General features: G+C 40.3%; 1 protein-coding gene across 2 annotated transcripts in view; it reads left to right on the top strand.

The window, feature by feature from the left end:
- Window positions 1-14609, top strand: part of prkcbb (protein kinase C, beta b) — a 134193-nt gene that overhangs the window by 95462 nt on the left and 24122 nt on the right. For both annotated transcript variants that reach the window (XM_084743391.1, XM_084743390.1), the window contains exons 11-16: window positions 1248-1339; window positions 3455-3517; window positions 3895-4033; window positions 4453-4533; window positions 6270-6377; window positions 14131-14271. In XM_084743391.1, coding sequence (XP_084599517.1) covers window positions 1248-1339; window positions 3455-3517; window positions 3895-4033; window positions 4453-4533; window positions 6270-6377; window positions 14131-14271 — 624 coding nt within the window. The remainder of the gene's footprint in view (window positions 1-1247; window positions 1340-3454; window positions 3518-3894; window positions 4034-4452; window positions 4534-6269; window positions 6378-14130; window positions 14272-14609) is intronic.

Genomic DNA, 14609 nt, shown 5'->3' with positions numbered 1-14609 from the left:
TTCTGCATTAATTTCAGCCCTAATTAACATGACACAAACAATAACACAAGTTACAGGCCGGAATAGAAAATTCAAAGGACACCATGGCTGTAGTGAGTATTTTAATTTCCTTAATCTCTGATGACATATCATGGTAATTTTATGATTTATTGCAGCAAATACATCACATATTTCTCCTTTCTCCTGGCTAAACAAATAAAGTTGACCTGGCCTACACACAGACACACATGCACACACAAACCAGAAGTGAGTGTGTTAATCCTCCTCAGCACTAATTCTCTGACCAGAGGATTCGTACATATGGGACTTAGCAGGCAGTTATGGCGCACGCACACTCATAAATGCAATTATATGCATGCACGCATACATACTGTATATGATGTGTAGCACACACACAAAGTCATTTTAATCACACATCATGTCACTGGCATATTGCACACAGATAACTGCTCATAAGACTTATCAGGCAGTGCAGGGAAGTTCACACATTCACACTCCACAACATTTTCTCCAAACACACACATGGCCTCATACCAAATCCCTCCACACTCCCTCACATACTGTACCTTATTGGCAATTTCTGTAGTTAATGGAGGAGAATTAGCTCTTAAATTGAAGTTGCTGCGTTCTCGCAGTTGGAGACTGATTGAACGCACAGACAACAACCCAATCACCACTTTCTCAATGTTTTCTTCTTTTTTCTCTATTTTTTTTCTTTCCCCTTTAATCTTCTCTGATGTGACCCATCACTCTCTATCCTCCTCTGAACAATCCTTTTCTCTCTACAGTATCTTACTCTCTCTTTATGCATTAGTTTTTCGGATTGTCTGTCCGATCGTTCCCGTGAACACAATATCTCGAGAACCTGTTGAGGAAATTTCTTCAAACCTGGCACAAATGTCTGCTTGGACTCGAGGATGAACTGATCAGATTTTGGAGCTTAAAGGTCGCTGTGACCTCATGTCTGCAGCATCCATTTATGAACGTGATAGCTCAAGGAAGCCTTAATGGAATTTCTTCAAATTTGGCACCAACATCCACTTGGACTAAACTTGATCTTAGAGGTTATAACTCAAGAATTCACACAAATATCTAATAGGCATGAGAAACTGATGATGTTTTATATCCAACAGGTCAAAGGTCAACTGTACTCGTCTGTAAAATAGCCTCTAAGTGAAGACAGCATGCTTTTTTCTTTTACTGACCTGTCTCTCTTTCTCTCTGTCTGCCTCTCTATTTCTCCGCAGGACCGCTTGTATTTTGTCATGGAGTACATAAACGGAGGAGATCTCATGTATCAGATTCAGCAGGTCGGCAAGTTCAAAGAGCCCCATGCTGTGTGAGTACAGATATGCACAAAGCAGCTTTTGAATACTTCAGGCAAAGATCCATTCTCATGCCATCATAACACAAAATCTTAATCCGACACTTATAGGTGTTTCACAGTGCGGTAATGCTTTTTTAAATCACAGTGAATAAGCCATCAGCGTTTTGACGGGCTCAGGTGATGGATGAGCAATCCCAGCAGAGCCTGGGGGTGAAATATGTTGTTCGCCCCGATGCACGTTGCTGCTCTGGAGAACTTCAAAGAAATGAGAGTAATCCAGCAGCGAGTTTGCGGTGTGCGGTAGAATACCTCCAAAACTGCAGAATATAATTAAGGTGGCTGGCGAGATCACTGGTGTCAAGTCAAACCAGCAGGCTGACATATTTGACAAGCGGGCTGTCGGGGGAAAGCGAGAGCCGTGGAGGAGTTTGCCCTTCATCTGCTTTATAGGGAATTAGAGTTTCTTCCCTCTGGCAGAGGGTTTAGACTGCTGAAGGGCAAGTTGAACAGGGTGAAGAACTCATTTATCTGAGGCCATCAATGTGTTCTACTCTGTTTAAGTTATTTTTTTAAACAATAGTCAAGATATTTTGCTCTGTGGACAATGATGATGCACTGATCTCCTTGTCTTTTGTACAAACCTCAACTCCAAAAGTGTTGGGTTACTGTATAGAACATACATGAAAACATAATGCAAGGATTTGCAAATGCTTTTCAACATATATTCAGTGGAATATAGCACACATTATTTCCCATTCTTGCTATATGTATGACTGCAGTCTACTCCAGTCTAGTAGCCACACTGTTTTACTATGAAGCCACACTGTTCTAACTGTCTTGCTGAAATAAGCAGGGAAGTCCGTGAAAAAGACGTGATGGCAGCATTTGTTCTTCCAAAACCTGTATGTACTTTAAACATTAACTGGGCCACTGATGCTGAACTAACAATCTGGATGGTCCTTTTCCTCTTTAGCCCAGAGGACACAACGTCCATGATTTCCAAAAACAAACTAAAACATGGACTTGTCAGATCGTAGCACATTTTCTCACATTGCATCAGTCCATCTCAGATGAGCTTGAGCCCAGAGAAGTCTGCAGCGTTTCTGGATGTTTTTGATACATATTCACTTTGGTAGAGTGTTAACTTGCATTTGTGGATGCAGGACAAACTGTGTTTACCGACAGCGCTTTTTTGAAGTGCTCCCGAGCCCACGTTGTATCCTTTGTACAAAAAAATGGGTTCTTAATACAGTGCTGCTTGAGAGGTCAAAGGTCACAGGTTTCAGGTTTGCCCCTATACATGAAGATTTTTGTCTGGATTCTCTGAATCTTTTAACGGTATTTTGGATTTGTAGACATTAAAATTCCTAAATCCCTTGAAGTTGTGTGTTGAGAAACATTGTTCTTAAACTATTGGACTCTTTGTCCAACTGTTAAACAAAAAGCCTTGCTTGTGAACTTTTAAGGATGCTCCTATGACACCCAATCATGATACTATCACCTATTACCAATTAACCTGTTTACTTGTAGAATGCTCCAAACACAACTTTCCCAGTCTTTTGTTGCCCCCGTCCCAACTTTTTTGAAATGTGTTGTAGACATCAAATTCAGAATGAGAATATATTTACAGCAAAACAAGAAAGCTTATCAGATCAGATCAGAAAATTAAATATATTGTCTTTCTGTATGCGATTGAATAGCAGTATCCCAGCTTTTTTGGAACTGGAGTTTGTATTTTGTACTCATGCATCTAAAGCCGCGTTCCTTCCAGCTGCAGAGATACCTGGTCGTCATTCACAGATCACAGATAAAACATCCAACCAGCTCTAAACAGACTACTCTCCACGCCTTCAGGATGCCTCTTGACATCTTTTAGCTGCACTTTACAAACAGACAGTGATTGTGCACACCCACGCAAACAGTGGTTGATTGTGTGGTCAGTGTGTCCAGACTCCTCCTGTTGATCTTATCAGCTGCTCTCTGGCCTTGAAGAGACAGCACTGACCTTTATGCAGACACAGATCCACACACACATACACACACAAATTATCCTTTTGTTTTCCTCCTGTCCTTTTCCCTCAGCCTCTTTCTAATTACTAGTTTTTGTTTCTCCTTGTGTTTGTATAGATTCTACGCTGCGGAGATAGCCATTGGTCTGTTCTTCCTACATCAAAAGGGCATCATCTACAGGTAACCTCCTCTCCACGACATACAAAATATATTAATATAATATGTATTACATAACATTAACATCAAAGTCTGCAAATAATTATATACAGGGGTTAGATGATACAATTTGACTTCTGATTTTAAGGTCACAATTCAGTTCTATTTTTGATTCAAACTTTTGTTTTTGGCACTGATGGCTATACCATTTTAAGACTATAGAGTCTTGATTTGTAAAGGTCATTTTGAACCATTTTTTTCATTTGAGAATTGAGACACCCCTAATCATACAGGGTTGTTCAAAGTTAGGACCCAGGTCCAGATCCAGACCAAATGGCAGTTGAATTGAATGAACTGAATCGAGCGTCATTCCATTTTAATGTCATTTTTCCCTCCTGCAGAGACCTGAAGCTGGACAACGTGATGCTGGACTGTGAGGGCCACATTAAGATAGCAGATTTTGGCATGTGTAAAGAAAACATGAATGACGGAATCACCACCAAGACCTTCTGTGGAACACCAGACTACATAGCTCCTGAGGTAGAGTGTGTGAGGCGTGAGTGGTGGTGTGTGGCCTGGCAGCGCAGGTGCTCTGGCCAGCTCAACATTTTGAGAAGTACACTTAGTTGCTCTCTTGCAAGAATTAAACCTACAATATGTAACATTTCTGCATTACAGTATCTAAAATTGTAAGATATATATTGTATATTTTGTTGAGGTGTGCACTTACAAATCCTGAATATGTCTAAAAGTGTTGCCCATGATGGACTGATGATTTCAATTGATTGTGAATGCTAAAAAACCTTTTTCTTTTTTTTTTTTTACTTTTAATTACATACTTTGAGGTATTTTAGCTTGCGTTTTAAGAAGTGTACATCTTGTACACTGCTTTGTCTTGCCTCAGTGAGCTGAAAAAAAAACAACAGAAACTTTCCTGACCAGAGTCTCTTATATTTCAGATCATAGCCTACCAACCTTATGGAAAATCTGTGGACTGGTGGGCCTTTGGAGTATTGCTCTATGAGATGCTGGCTGGACAGGTTAGTCTCTGTGTGTGTCTGTGTCAATGCATGGGTACGCCCCATCCACACCCACTCCGACATCACCAACACTTACCCATCCTTTGCTATTTTTTACTCTTCATCTATCAAATTCTTTCTTGAGTGCTACATTAGTCAAGGTATAGATAAAACTACGTGCAGAACTGAAATTTTGTATTGAGAAAGGTAGCTACATTTGTCCAGGGGCAAGAATTTTTCTAAGTGGACACTGTGGGGGCTGAACTTTCAAATGATGATTAAACAAATTAGGCCTAATAAGCCTATTGTTGAATATTTTCACTTCTTACAAAATAATGTCATATTTATTTTCCTGTAACAATCATTTCAGTAAAGAAGTCAGGCAATAACTGGCCTTTATCCATTATCAACCACAATCTGATTTTCTGCTGTACATGTCATGAGCCTGCTGTTCAACAGCAGGGAGCATTGAAAGGAGTTGGTTAACTCACTGAGAAGTTTTGTGCAGCCTGTTGCCTGCAGGTTTTTATCTAACAGCTCATTGTGGTTGCCTCCTGTAAATGCTTTTATTTTGAAGCTATAGCTGTAGGAAATGACCCATTCTGCATTAGAAGCAACATAATGCAATGCTATGTCTACCCTTTTTTCCTGAGAAAAGTTAAAAATAGTTAATATTTAAATGGGAGGAGAAGAGGAAAGAAGGGAAAAATACGGGAAAATCCTGGGGAAAATGGGAGGGTTGACAGGTATGGCATAGTAAGTTATGTCAAAAAAAAGAAAGAAAGTCATAGTCTTTCAATTTTTACATTGTGTAATGAAAGGTTACTGTTAAGTTACACTTCCTCATAAGATTTTCTTTTATGGCATTAATTATCGTTAGTTAACTGGCTGAGAGAAGTTTGGTGCAGCCTGTCGCCTGAAGCTCTTCATCTTACAGATCACTGTGGCTGCTCCTTGTTCCATCACTCTCTGTGAACTTACAAACTTATATATTATCAAAAAATGATGAAAATGACCCATGTCTCATTTTTGTAGACACATTTTTGAAAAACGATAGCCATAAAGCTAAGCCTACTGACTAAGTCATCCTGTTTCCTCTTACTACTTCAAATTAAAAGTAAACTCTTGTTTCGCCAGTTAAATGCTTTTAATTTGAAGCTACATGTCCTGTTTTGCATTAGCGGTACCAACAACACTATGCCCACCACTTTTAAAGGTTAAAAAAGGTTAAAAATACAGGACATTTAGGGAAAAATATTTAACCAGGAGAGAGAGCAAGAAAAGTGTGTGAGAATGCTGGGAAAAATGGGAGGTGTAATAAGTTTGACAAATAGAATTATTAAACATGGTTTTAAAAGAAAAAAAAACTTCTCCCTCAACAACATTTGTATTCATGACTGAATGTGAACAAAACAAACACTCGTGATCGTAGCCTTTAAAATTTGACATTGTGTAATGAAAGGTTAGCTATTAAATTATACCCCTTGATGAGTTTTTCCTCTGTAAGTTGGCATTAATAATTGTTAGAGTACATGTGACATTTTCAAATCTGGGATATCTCATTTGGAGTGTATATTTTGATTGCATGAGTGTCACAGGCCTGCAGTGTTTTGATTCTGAGGACTCCATACAAAAAATCACTCTTAATGATTGAAGTATCCTCTATTTGTCCTCCTCTCCTCTCCTCTCCTCTCCTCTCCTCTCCTCTCCTCTCCTCTCCTCTCCTCTCCTCTCCTCTCCTCTCCTCTCCTCTCCAGCCTCCATTTGACGGAGAAGATGAGGATGAGTTATTTCAGTCCATCATGGAGCATCACGTCTCCTATCCCAAGTCAATGTCCAAGGAGGCTGTCGCTATCTGTAAAGGGGTGAGTGTACAAAGACACACGCGCACAAACATAGGCAAACACACACACACAGTGCAACACAAGTCCTTGTATGTCTCGCAAGCTCAACCTTGCTCCCCCCCTGTCTTTCCTTCTGTCTCGCTCCCTCTCTTCTCAACACTCTTTCTCTCATACAGACACAGAAGAGACAATTGGGAGGGTATTAAATTTGTTTGAGGAAAGAAAGCAGGAGAAGAGGGAGGAGGTGAGCGAAGGAAGGAGGAAGAGAAGAAGGAGGCAAAGAGGGACATCAAAATTATCTGCATAATTAAAACCATTGTGGGGGAACATTTATTTGGAGTGAAACAACATTGTCCGCATTCGCTATCTGTCCTGCTTCCGTCTCTCTCCCTGTGTGTGTGTGTGTCTGTCATAACGCTCTACTTTCCCGTCTTTCTCCCTCTGCAGTATTCATTGTTAAGCCGCTGTTTCGCTTTTTTTCATTGTACATCTTCTCTCTCTCACACGCTGACATGCACACACACAAATTCTCCCTCTCTCTCCCTCTCTCTCACATAGACACACAAATGCTCACACACACAAACACACATTGCACTGCTCTAATAACCTAAGCTCGTGTGTACTGTGCTCAGTTGACTGTGGAAACTCCTCTTCAGAAAAGACCGCCCAGTAACAAATGATGCCCTGACACTTCCCAACTGGACTGGATTGGTGTGTGTGTGTGCGCGTGTGTGTGTTGATTACTGCTATAAACGGAGTGAGTCCTTTCTATCAAACCACCACCTCTCTGTCTCATCTCCTAATTCTACGCTTCACTGACCATGACGACAAACTGCACACACACACTGGAGGATGTATGGAATGCTTAGATACACATTCAGTCCTTTTGCACAGAGCAGGTCATCTCCCTCTAGTGATTTAATCACGCATCAGGACCTGACCAAGCTTTGTTTTAGAGCTCTTGAACTCTAGTGAGTCCGGACCAAACAACAAGTCAATCTGGAATACAATACATTATGTTTTTAAGTGAAATTGTTTGTGGAACATACAGTGTAGCTGGAGATCATTCACAGTGATCTCAGAACCAGTTCTATGTGGGTGCAAAAGCATTTATTGCACTTTCAGTTTAATATTTTGCACAAATTGAATTTGAATAATAAATGTCAAGTGCGACGCGGTAGATCACGCACTCTGTGGTGTCTGCAGCTGTCCGTGGTTCATGTGGTTCGTTCATGTGTGTGCATCAGCACAACGTGCAACAGGGCTGGGTGCAGTTGAATATAGATCAGCGAGTGTGGTGTTTTTTAAATACTTTTTCATCCAGTCACATCACTCACCTCATAGCTCTGAAACAGCTGTGCCAATCACAAAGTATGTGGTTAACATGTTTGTCATCAATATCAAGATATCTGGTCAAAAATATGGTGATCATTTGATTTTAATTTTTATGTTTGCCCCATCTGGTATACAAAAATCTAAAAATATCTAATTGTGATTATTTGGACTGGTATTGCAACTGCAATATGATTTCAAAATATGTGTCAGAGTTTTTTGAAACACCTTTTGCCTTTAAGATATATTGCACCTCCTGCAGAAAGCAGTTATATAGCAGCATATATATTACTATTTGTAACCCATATCACACGCTTGTCATGTGGCAATAAAGAAAGATACCTCTCCCCTAATTGTTTCTAAAACTGTATCCTTAAACAAAATCTGCAATGAACACACACACGCACACGCTGTATATAGTAACATCAATATACAGTCCGAGCTTGAATTAAGATACACACGACTATGCTGGCATGACTAGTCGTATGTCCTCCCACTAAAAGGCATTCAAATTGATGACAAATATGTCCATTGAGATACATACACGCACACACACGCATACACACACAGGCTGTGTTATGTATTAGTGATGATTACTGGGTTGTAGTGTAGTGCTACAACGGTTGATCTTCAGTGGAGCATGAAAGCTCGCCTCCGTCCACCCCCACAGCTCCCACTGCGCCCTGCCAGCACTGCCTGGGTTAACTTAATGCGTGAATATGTGTGTGTGTGTGTGCGCATCATGTGAAGACTACATGAAGCTTTCCCCTTCAAACACTACAAGATATTTCCATTTTGAAAAAGAAAAAAAATATCATGTAAAGTTCAGTGCAGCCTCTGAACATGATGGTGTGTAAAACTTTAGCTTAAATAGCATCTTAACCTTTGAAAAATGACAGCAGTTGTTCTAATTTGGTTCTGTAAATCAATTTTGTAAGAGGAGGTATTGTTTTCAAAAGAGTTTTCTGCATGACTCTAGCCCCTTTTCTTAGGTCTAAGCCAGGTTAACTTAGCTCTTGATCGCTATTCCTGAGGTGATCACAGTCCAGCTAGTCTGGCTGGGTGACCATCCCATGGTCTGCTGCACAAATTCAATCTCTGCGCTTTTTTTCCTTATTTCTGTCATCTATCGTATACATATACATATCATATTTGACTGTCTGACCAATGTTTGCTGGGATATAAGCTAGCTTTAGCCTCAGTCTTTCAGCATTAATGGTATATCATGTACACAGCCGTTAAGTAACTTACATATTTTGGACACTTTTACAGGGTTCTCAATTTAAAATGCGTCAGATTGAAACATTAAAAAGTCATCCGGAGATGGACTTCTCAGCTGACTCAAGGATTTTAAGCATTAGCATTAGCTTACATTAACTAGTTACACTTATGAAATCTGTTAGCATCAGTCATCATTTTAACCGACCTAATCCATAGCTGTCGGCTAGAAATGAGAAACTTCTTTTGTTCACTTCTCTGCCAGTTTCACTGTTAAATCTGCCACTGTTATCACTGTAAACTGCATTTGCGCAGTGCAAGAATGGAAAGTTTGACAGGCTTAGCAACAGTAACTAAGGAGGGCAAGGCGTAGCATTAATTAGCCATTTGAAGGTGCCTATTTCCTTCAGTATATTTAGCACTAGAAAGAGTTTAATTCCTGCCAGCATACTGTACAGTACTGAGTTCATACACTGGGCAGGGTTGTGGTTTGTGTGTGTGAGCACATGTGTGTTGACAGGGAGTGATCAGAGACATTTCCACTTCCCTGCTTCCACCCTGACCAGCATCCATATTTCATAGCCAGCAATGGGCCTCACATACATTCACACAAACGCACACACACACACACACACACACACAAGCGTCTACTGTATATTCTGCAGTGTAGTGTTAGGTACACGATGTCTTCACTTCACATGATTCTACAGCAAAGAGTAATTGTGCAAATATGTCCTTACACATGCAAAGGCAAGTCATACACACAAACACACACACACGCACACACGCATGCACATCCACAGCCTTTTTCCAGTGGTATTCCCTACTGCGTTCTGCAATGCAAGAAGCAAGGCAAGGTTCTCATGGCAGAGCCGTTGCACCACACCACGTACATAATAAAGGAGGAGGCACGTGTAAAATTAGTTTTCCCGTGATAATATGAATACACCTTATTTTGTTACGTTTTGCCATGTACTTGTGGCGTTTGTCCCTGCATAACTGCACAAAACACATTCCTCAAATTAGAGACTGCAGATGAAACACATTATCGCTAGAAATGAATTACAGCATTCCTGCCTCCTTCTATAATTGCTGCAGGTATTTAATTAACTCAAAGGGAAAGGCCTTATGCATTCAACAAACACATGACTGGTAATAACTCGGGCCACAAAATATCTTTCTTTGCATAAGAGGTTTGCTACACATTGAAATGCTATTGCAATTTTCTGTCAGTATGTGACCTAAAATTCCACTGCTCCATCTGATCTGCATAAATACAAACACTCAGCTCCACCACTCCACTACAGAGCAGTTTTATGTCCTGACACCTGTTTGGTAATTTTAAAAATTATGAAATTACCTATTGAAATGATGACATTATACTGTATTTGCTCCATAGCCAGCCTGCATGGAAATCAAGCTCAGAAAGTAAAAAAGAAATACCACAATTGTGTAGGAACTAGGTAAGCACAGTTTTGCCAGATGGCGAATGCAGCCCCTTCGTGCTGAGTGACCAGAGCAAGTAAACCATGCCATTATCACATATGCCATTATGCCTTGCAATCAGTGACCTGTTTCAGTCTGGCTGCTTTGTGCTCTGCTGAACGTGCTGCTCCCCCTCACTCCCTCAAGACAGCCACAGTGAAGAAGACTGCAGATACACCGAGACTCTCTCCAAAGGAAAGTAGCTGCTGTAACTGTAGTACAAAAATCCATCCGATTTGTAGCTAGAGTCTTGTGGAGAAAGAGGCCAAATCTACTGCAGAATCACAGGTGTGGTTTTAAGTGCTTTCAACGATGCATGTCAACAGTCAGTCAGTAAGGAACTTTGGCTCTCTTAAGTCATAGTCTAGGCCTTGGTCTGTGAGGTTCCCAAAGCATACATTACACCCTGAGTTTAATATTTTGATCCCTCAGTTGACATTTGAATAATAAATGCCATACCCAGCATGGTAGGCTCATGTACAGAGCTATCGATAAACACCTCTGTTTCGAAATATCTTCCACACAGTCTGTCTCCAAGTACATCTTCTATTTTGACTCAGCCACGCAATGTGCAAAGGGCTGGGTGCAGGTGATCAATATAGATCAGCAGGTGTGGTGATTATTAAATACTCTCTCAGTCAGTCACATCAGTGAAACACGAAGCTCTGAAACAGCACTAGTGACAGTTAAAAGTGATAACGACAGCTTTACCTGAAGAAATGTCTCAATAGTTCAGAGAAAAACAGATCACCACAAATCAACACCCAAAGACAGGCAGATGGAGTAGTAGTTAGGGTAATTATGACAAAAATAGAAATAATAAGCACGGAAATTGAAGTGACTGGTGCTCCCAGCTGATGACCCGCAGCTGACACAATGACCATCATCTGGTGACGATTACATCAGACCGATGCTGTTTTAGCAAAAAAATTGTTCTAGTTTAGTAATTAATGTCACATAACAGTGTTTGCACTGCACTGTGTTTCTACTTTTGCTGGGAAAGAAAGTTGGGGAGGTTATGATGAGCCCTGGTAATCCCTTCATAAAAAAGCATAATAATGAGTTCATGAATAAGCCACCAGTCTGATGTGTGAAGATTTCTGTATGGTTATGGTATAGCAGCCTGGTGTTGTTTTTGCATGATTTAATGAAGGTAAACACAGTGAGCAGCCATGAATAACCACGGTGTGCTTCGGCATTGTGACTCATGAAGCAAACTGTTGCTATAAAGGAATGACGCACTGTATTCATTTACAACTGTTAACAAACTTTTTCTGGTCGTGTTCCAGCATAATCTGTTCATAGGGCACCACACTCGGACTTCTAGCTAACTGTAGATACTAGTGCAGCCCCACTAATTTCAGTCATTTTGTTTTGGCACTGGGCCTGCCGTAGTCCAGCAAAAACAGAAAGAAAGACATCAACACAGCAAAAGAGGGGTTAGAGGCAGAGAGAATGAGGAATGGATTATTGTTGAGTCTGTAGGAAATATTCCAAACAAACAGTTAACAGTCTTTAACTGAACCGCTGACTTTTTGAATGCCTGTTAATTAAGGCGTGTGTGCCTGTGGATGAACGAGTGTTTGTGTGTCTGTGAGTGTGTGTGAGCAGCCAGTGTGGGCACACATACATGCATTGGTGTGTGTTTGTGTGTTTGTGTAAGGTTGACTGACCCGTGGAAAATGTTATTTTAGTTATAATGTAATGAGTTATGACTGCTGCTCCTGAGGGAGGCACACCCCACCTACACACACACACTCACACTGACGTCACCGGCCTTGATGCTGTTCTTAAGGTTTTGTGTGGACTGTCATGGTAAACGGTCCTTAATTATGCCTGTGGAAAAAAACTGCTGTGGTAAAAGAGGGGAAAAAAAACAACAGTTATTCATTTATCTGCAGGCAGTGGTTTGGTGGCTTATATTTGGTCCCCAGGGAGAAGCATCGAAGATGACACATAGTAGAATTAATAGATGATTAAAAAGAAGGAAAGAAAAAAAGACAGTGAAGAAATGATAATAATACAGTAGTAATGACGTGTGTGTATAAACTAAGATGAATGACGGAAGGAATCATGGGCAGAAACACTGAGGAAAAGAGACAGGAATAAATGAGATGAAACTTTAATGATGCCAGAGGGGAAATTTGGGGCATCACAGCAGCACACTGTTGAGTGTAGATCACATGCAGAACTATCTTATAGTTTAGGATTCTGCTTACATCTTCTCTAATGTAACATGTCAACATACCACATTTCATTAAAATGAAATATGTAAAGGCATTTAGCCTGTTATCTGTTAGTTAACCATTGTTTGATATTACTCTGTGATATTATTGCATGCTAATGAATAGGGATGCACCGATACCAATACCAGCACTGGGTATCGATACTGTCCTCACATACTTGTACTAATACTCATAAAACTACTCTGATACCCTACACCCGATATCACGTCATGAAAAATAGCTGCTCAACACAAGCAAACATCTAAAGAACCAAAGTGTTTGCTGATGCTTACCCTCTTTTTTTGGACGCTCCGTCATCATCAGAGAGGGACTCACTGTCCTCAACATCATCCACTAATGACCGCAGCGACTTTGGAGATAGTCCGTATAATTCCATGTAAGTCAGTGCAAAACAGAAATAAACACACGGAGTGCACCTGTAGGCTGCAGCCAGCCGCTGTCCAGTAAGTCCCAGCGGGCGTAAACTAGTTGAATGCCTCAAGTAATTAATCTGAACTGCCACCAGGCTGTAACCCTCTTTTTTTTTGGTAATAAGCTGCTACAACTTCTCTTTGTGAACTTAATCTTCACCAAAACGGCCTGACAGCACACCCAAGTACACCCAACTTCACAGCAGGGTCAACAAAACTGTTACACAAACTGTTGCACACAAGGCACCACACTCATACCTGTCCCCCTTAAACAATGACAGGTAGGAACTAATTAGCTCTTAGACAAGAGGGACATGAAGAAGAAACTTAAATACTACACATGAAAATGTGTAATTAAAGTATTAGTTAAATTGCTGTTAATGATGATGAAATAATTATCGTTTGTAACAGTACACTTAATTCTGTAAGTCCATAATAATATTGTGAAATTATGACACTGAAATCAGTAAGTTAACTTACTACAAATAACCCAAAAATGCAATGTATATACTAACTATGGTTACACTTGTAGCAGGAAACAGCAACAATGATTTGTTACATTTAGAAAGTGACCATCTAATGAAAATAAAACATGTTTTTAAAGTTATTGTAAAAACTTTAATGGCATTATTAAGTACTCGTATTGGTACTCGGTATTGGCAAGTACCCAAATGTAGCAGATTTTAGCATTTGGCTTACAGCACCGCACATTACAGCACACTCTTACTCTTGTTACAGTATTTAGGCTGTTGGTATTAGGGTCCAGATCAGGAAGGAAAGAGGAAATAGTGAACAAAAGATGGAGGCTGTACAGAAAAGGAGTAGGCAGTGAAAGAAAGAAAGAAAGAAAGAAAGAAAGAAAGAAAGAAAGAAAGAAAGGAAGAAAGAAAGAAAGAAAGAAAGAAAGAAGGTGATTTCAATTAATAACAAACAACAGCGTAAAGGTAATCAACAATAAAGACTAGACGTAAGAATATAAGTGAAATCACATGTGACATGAGACACCAGAGGAGAGGTTTGAACTGATGGAACAAAGGAACGAGGGACATACAGTAATTTGCTTACTTCTCTCTGCCCGTCCAGCTGATGACGAAACATCCAGCGAAACGGCTGGGCTGTGGTCCGGAGGGGGAGAGAGACATCCGGGAGCACAGCTTCTTCCGCTACATGGACTGGGAGAAACTGGAGAACAAGGAGGTGCAGCCGCCATTCAAACCCAGAGCTGTAAGTCTGACTCCACTGAACCCGACCTGAGCCCCCAGATAAGAAAATACAAACACATGAGTGACACTAGGGGCTAATTAGTTGCCCAGCACAGCAGAGACCAGGAGTTTAACTCCTGATTAAACTCCTGGTAAAGATGCTGCTTAGAATGACGCTTGGTTGTGGTTGTACAACGCATTTTACTTCCTTCTTTCAGTCCAACCTCCAGAGGTGGGTTTGCAAAATTGTACTTACTTTATGTTGCTACTTTTATTTACTTATTTTTTTTACCCATTAGTATTTTTAAGTAAATACTTTTGTACTCTCAAGTAGTTATGTTGACTACTTTTACTTTTTTT

Source organism: Lutjanus erythropterus, chromosome 19 (genome assembly GCF_056507025.1).
Source record: "Lutjanus erythropterus isolate fLutEry1 chromosome 19, fLutEry1.hap2, whole genome shotgun sequence".
Taxonomy (NCBI): Eukaryota; Metazoa; Chordata; class Actinopteri; order Lutjaniformes; family Lutjanidae; genus Lutjanus; species Lutjanus erythropterus.
Note: the sequence above shows the minus strand (reverse complement) of the source record. Positions and strands in the feature narration are given on the sequence as shown.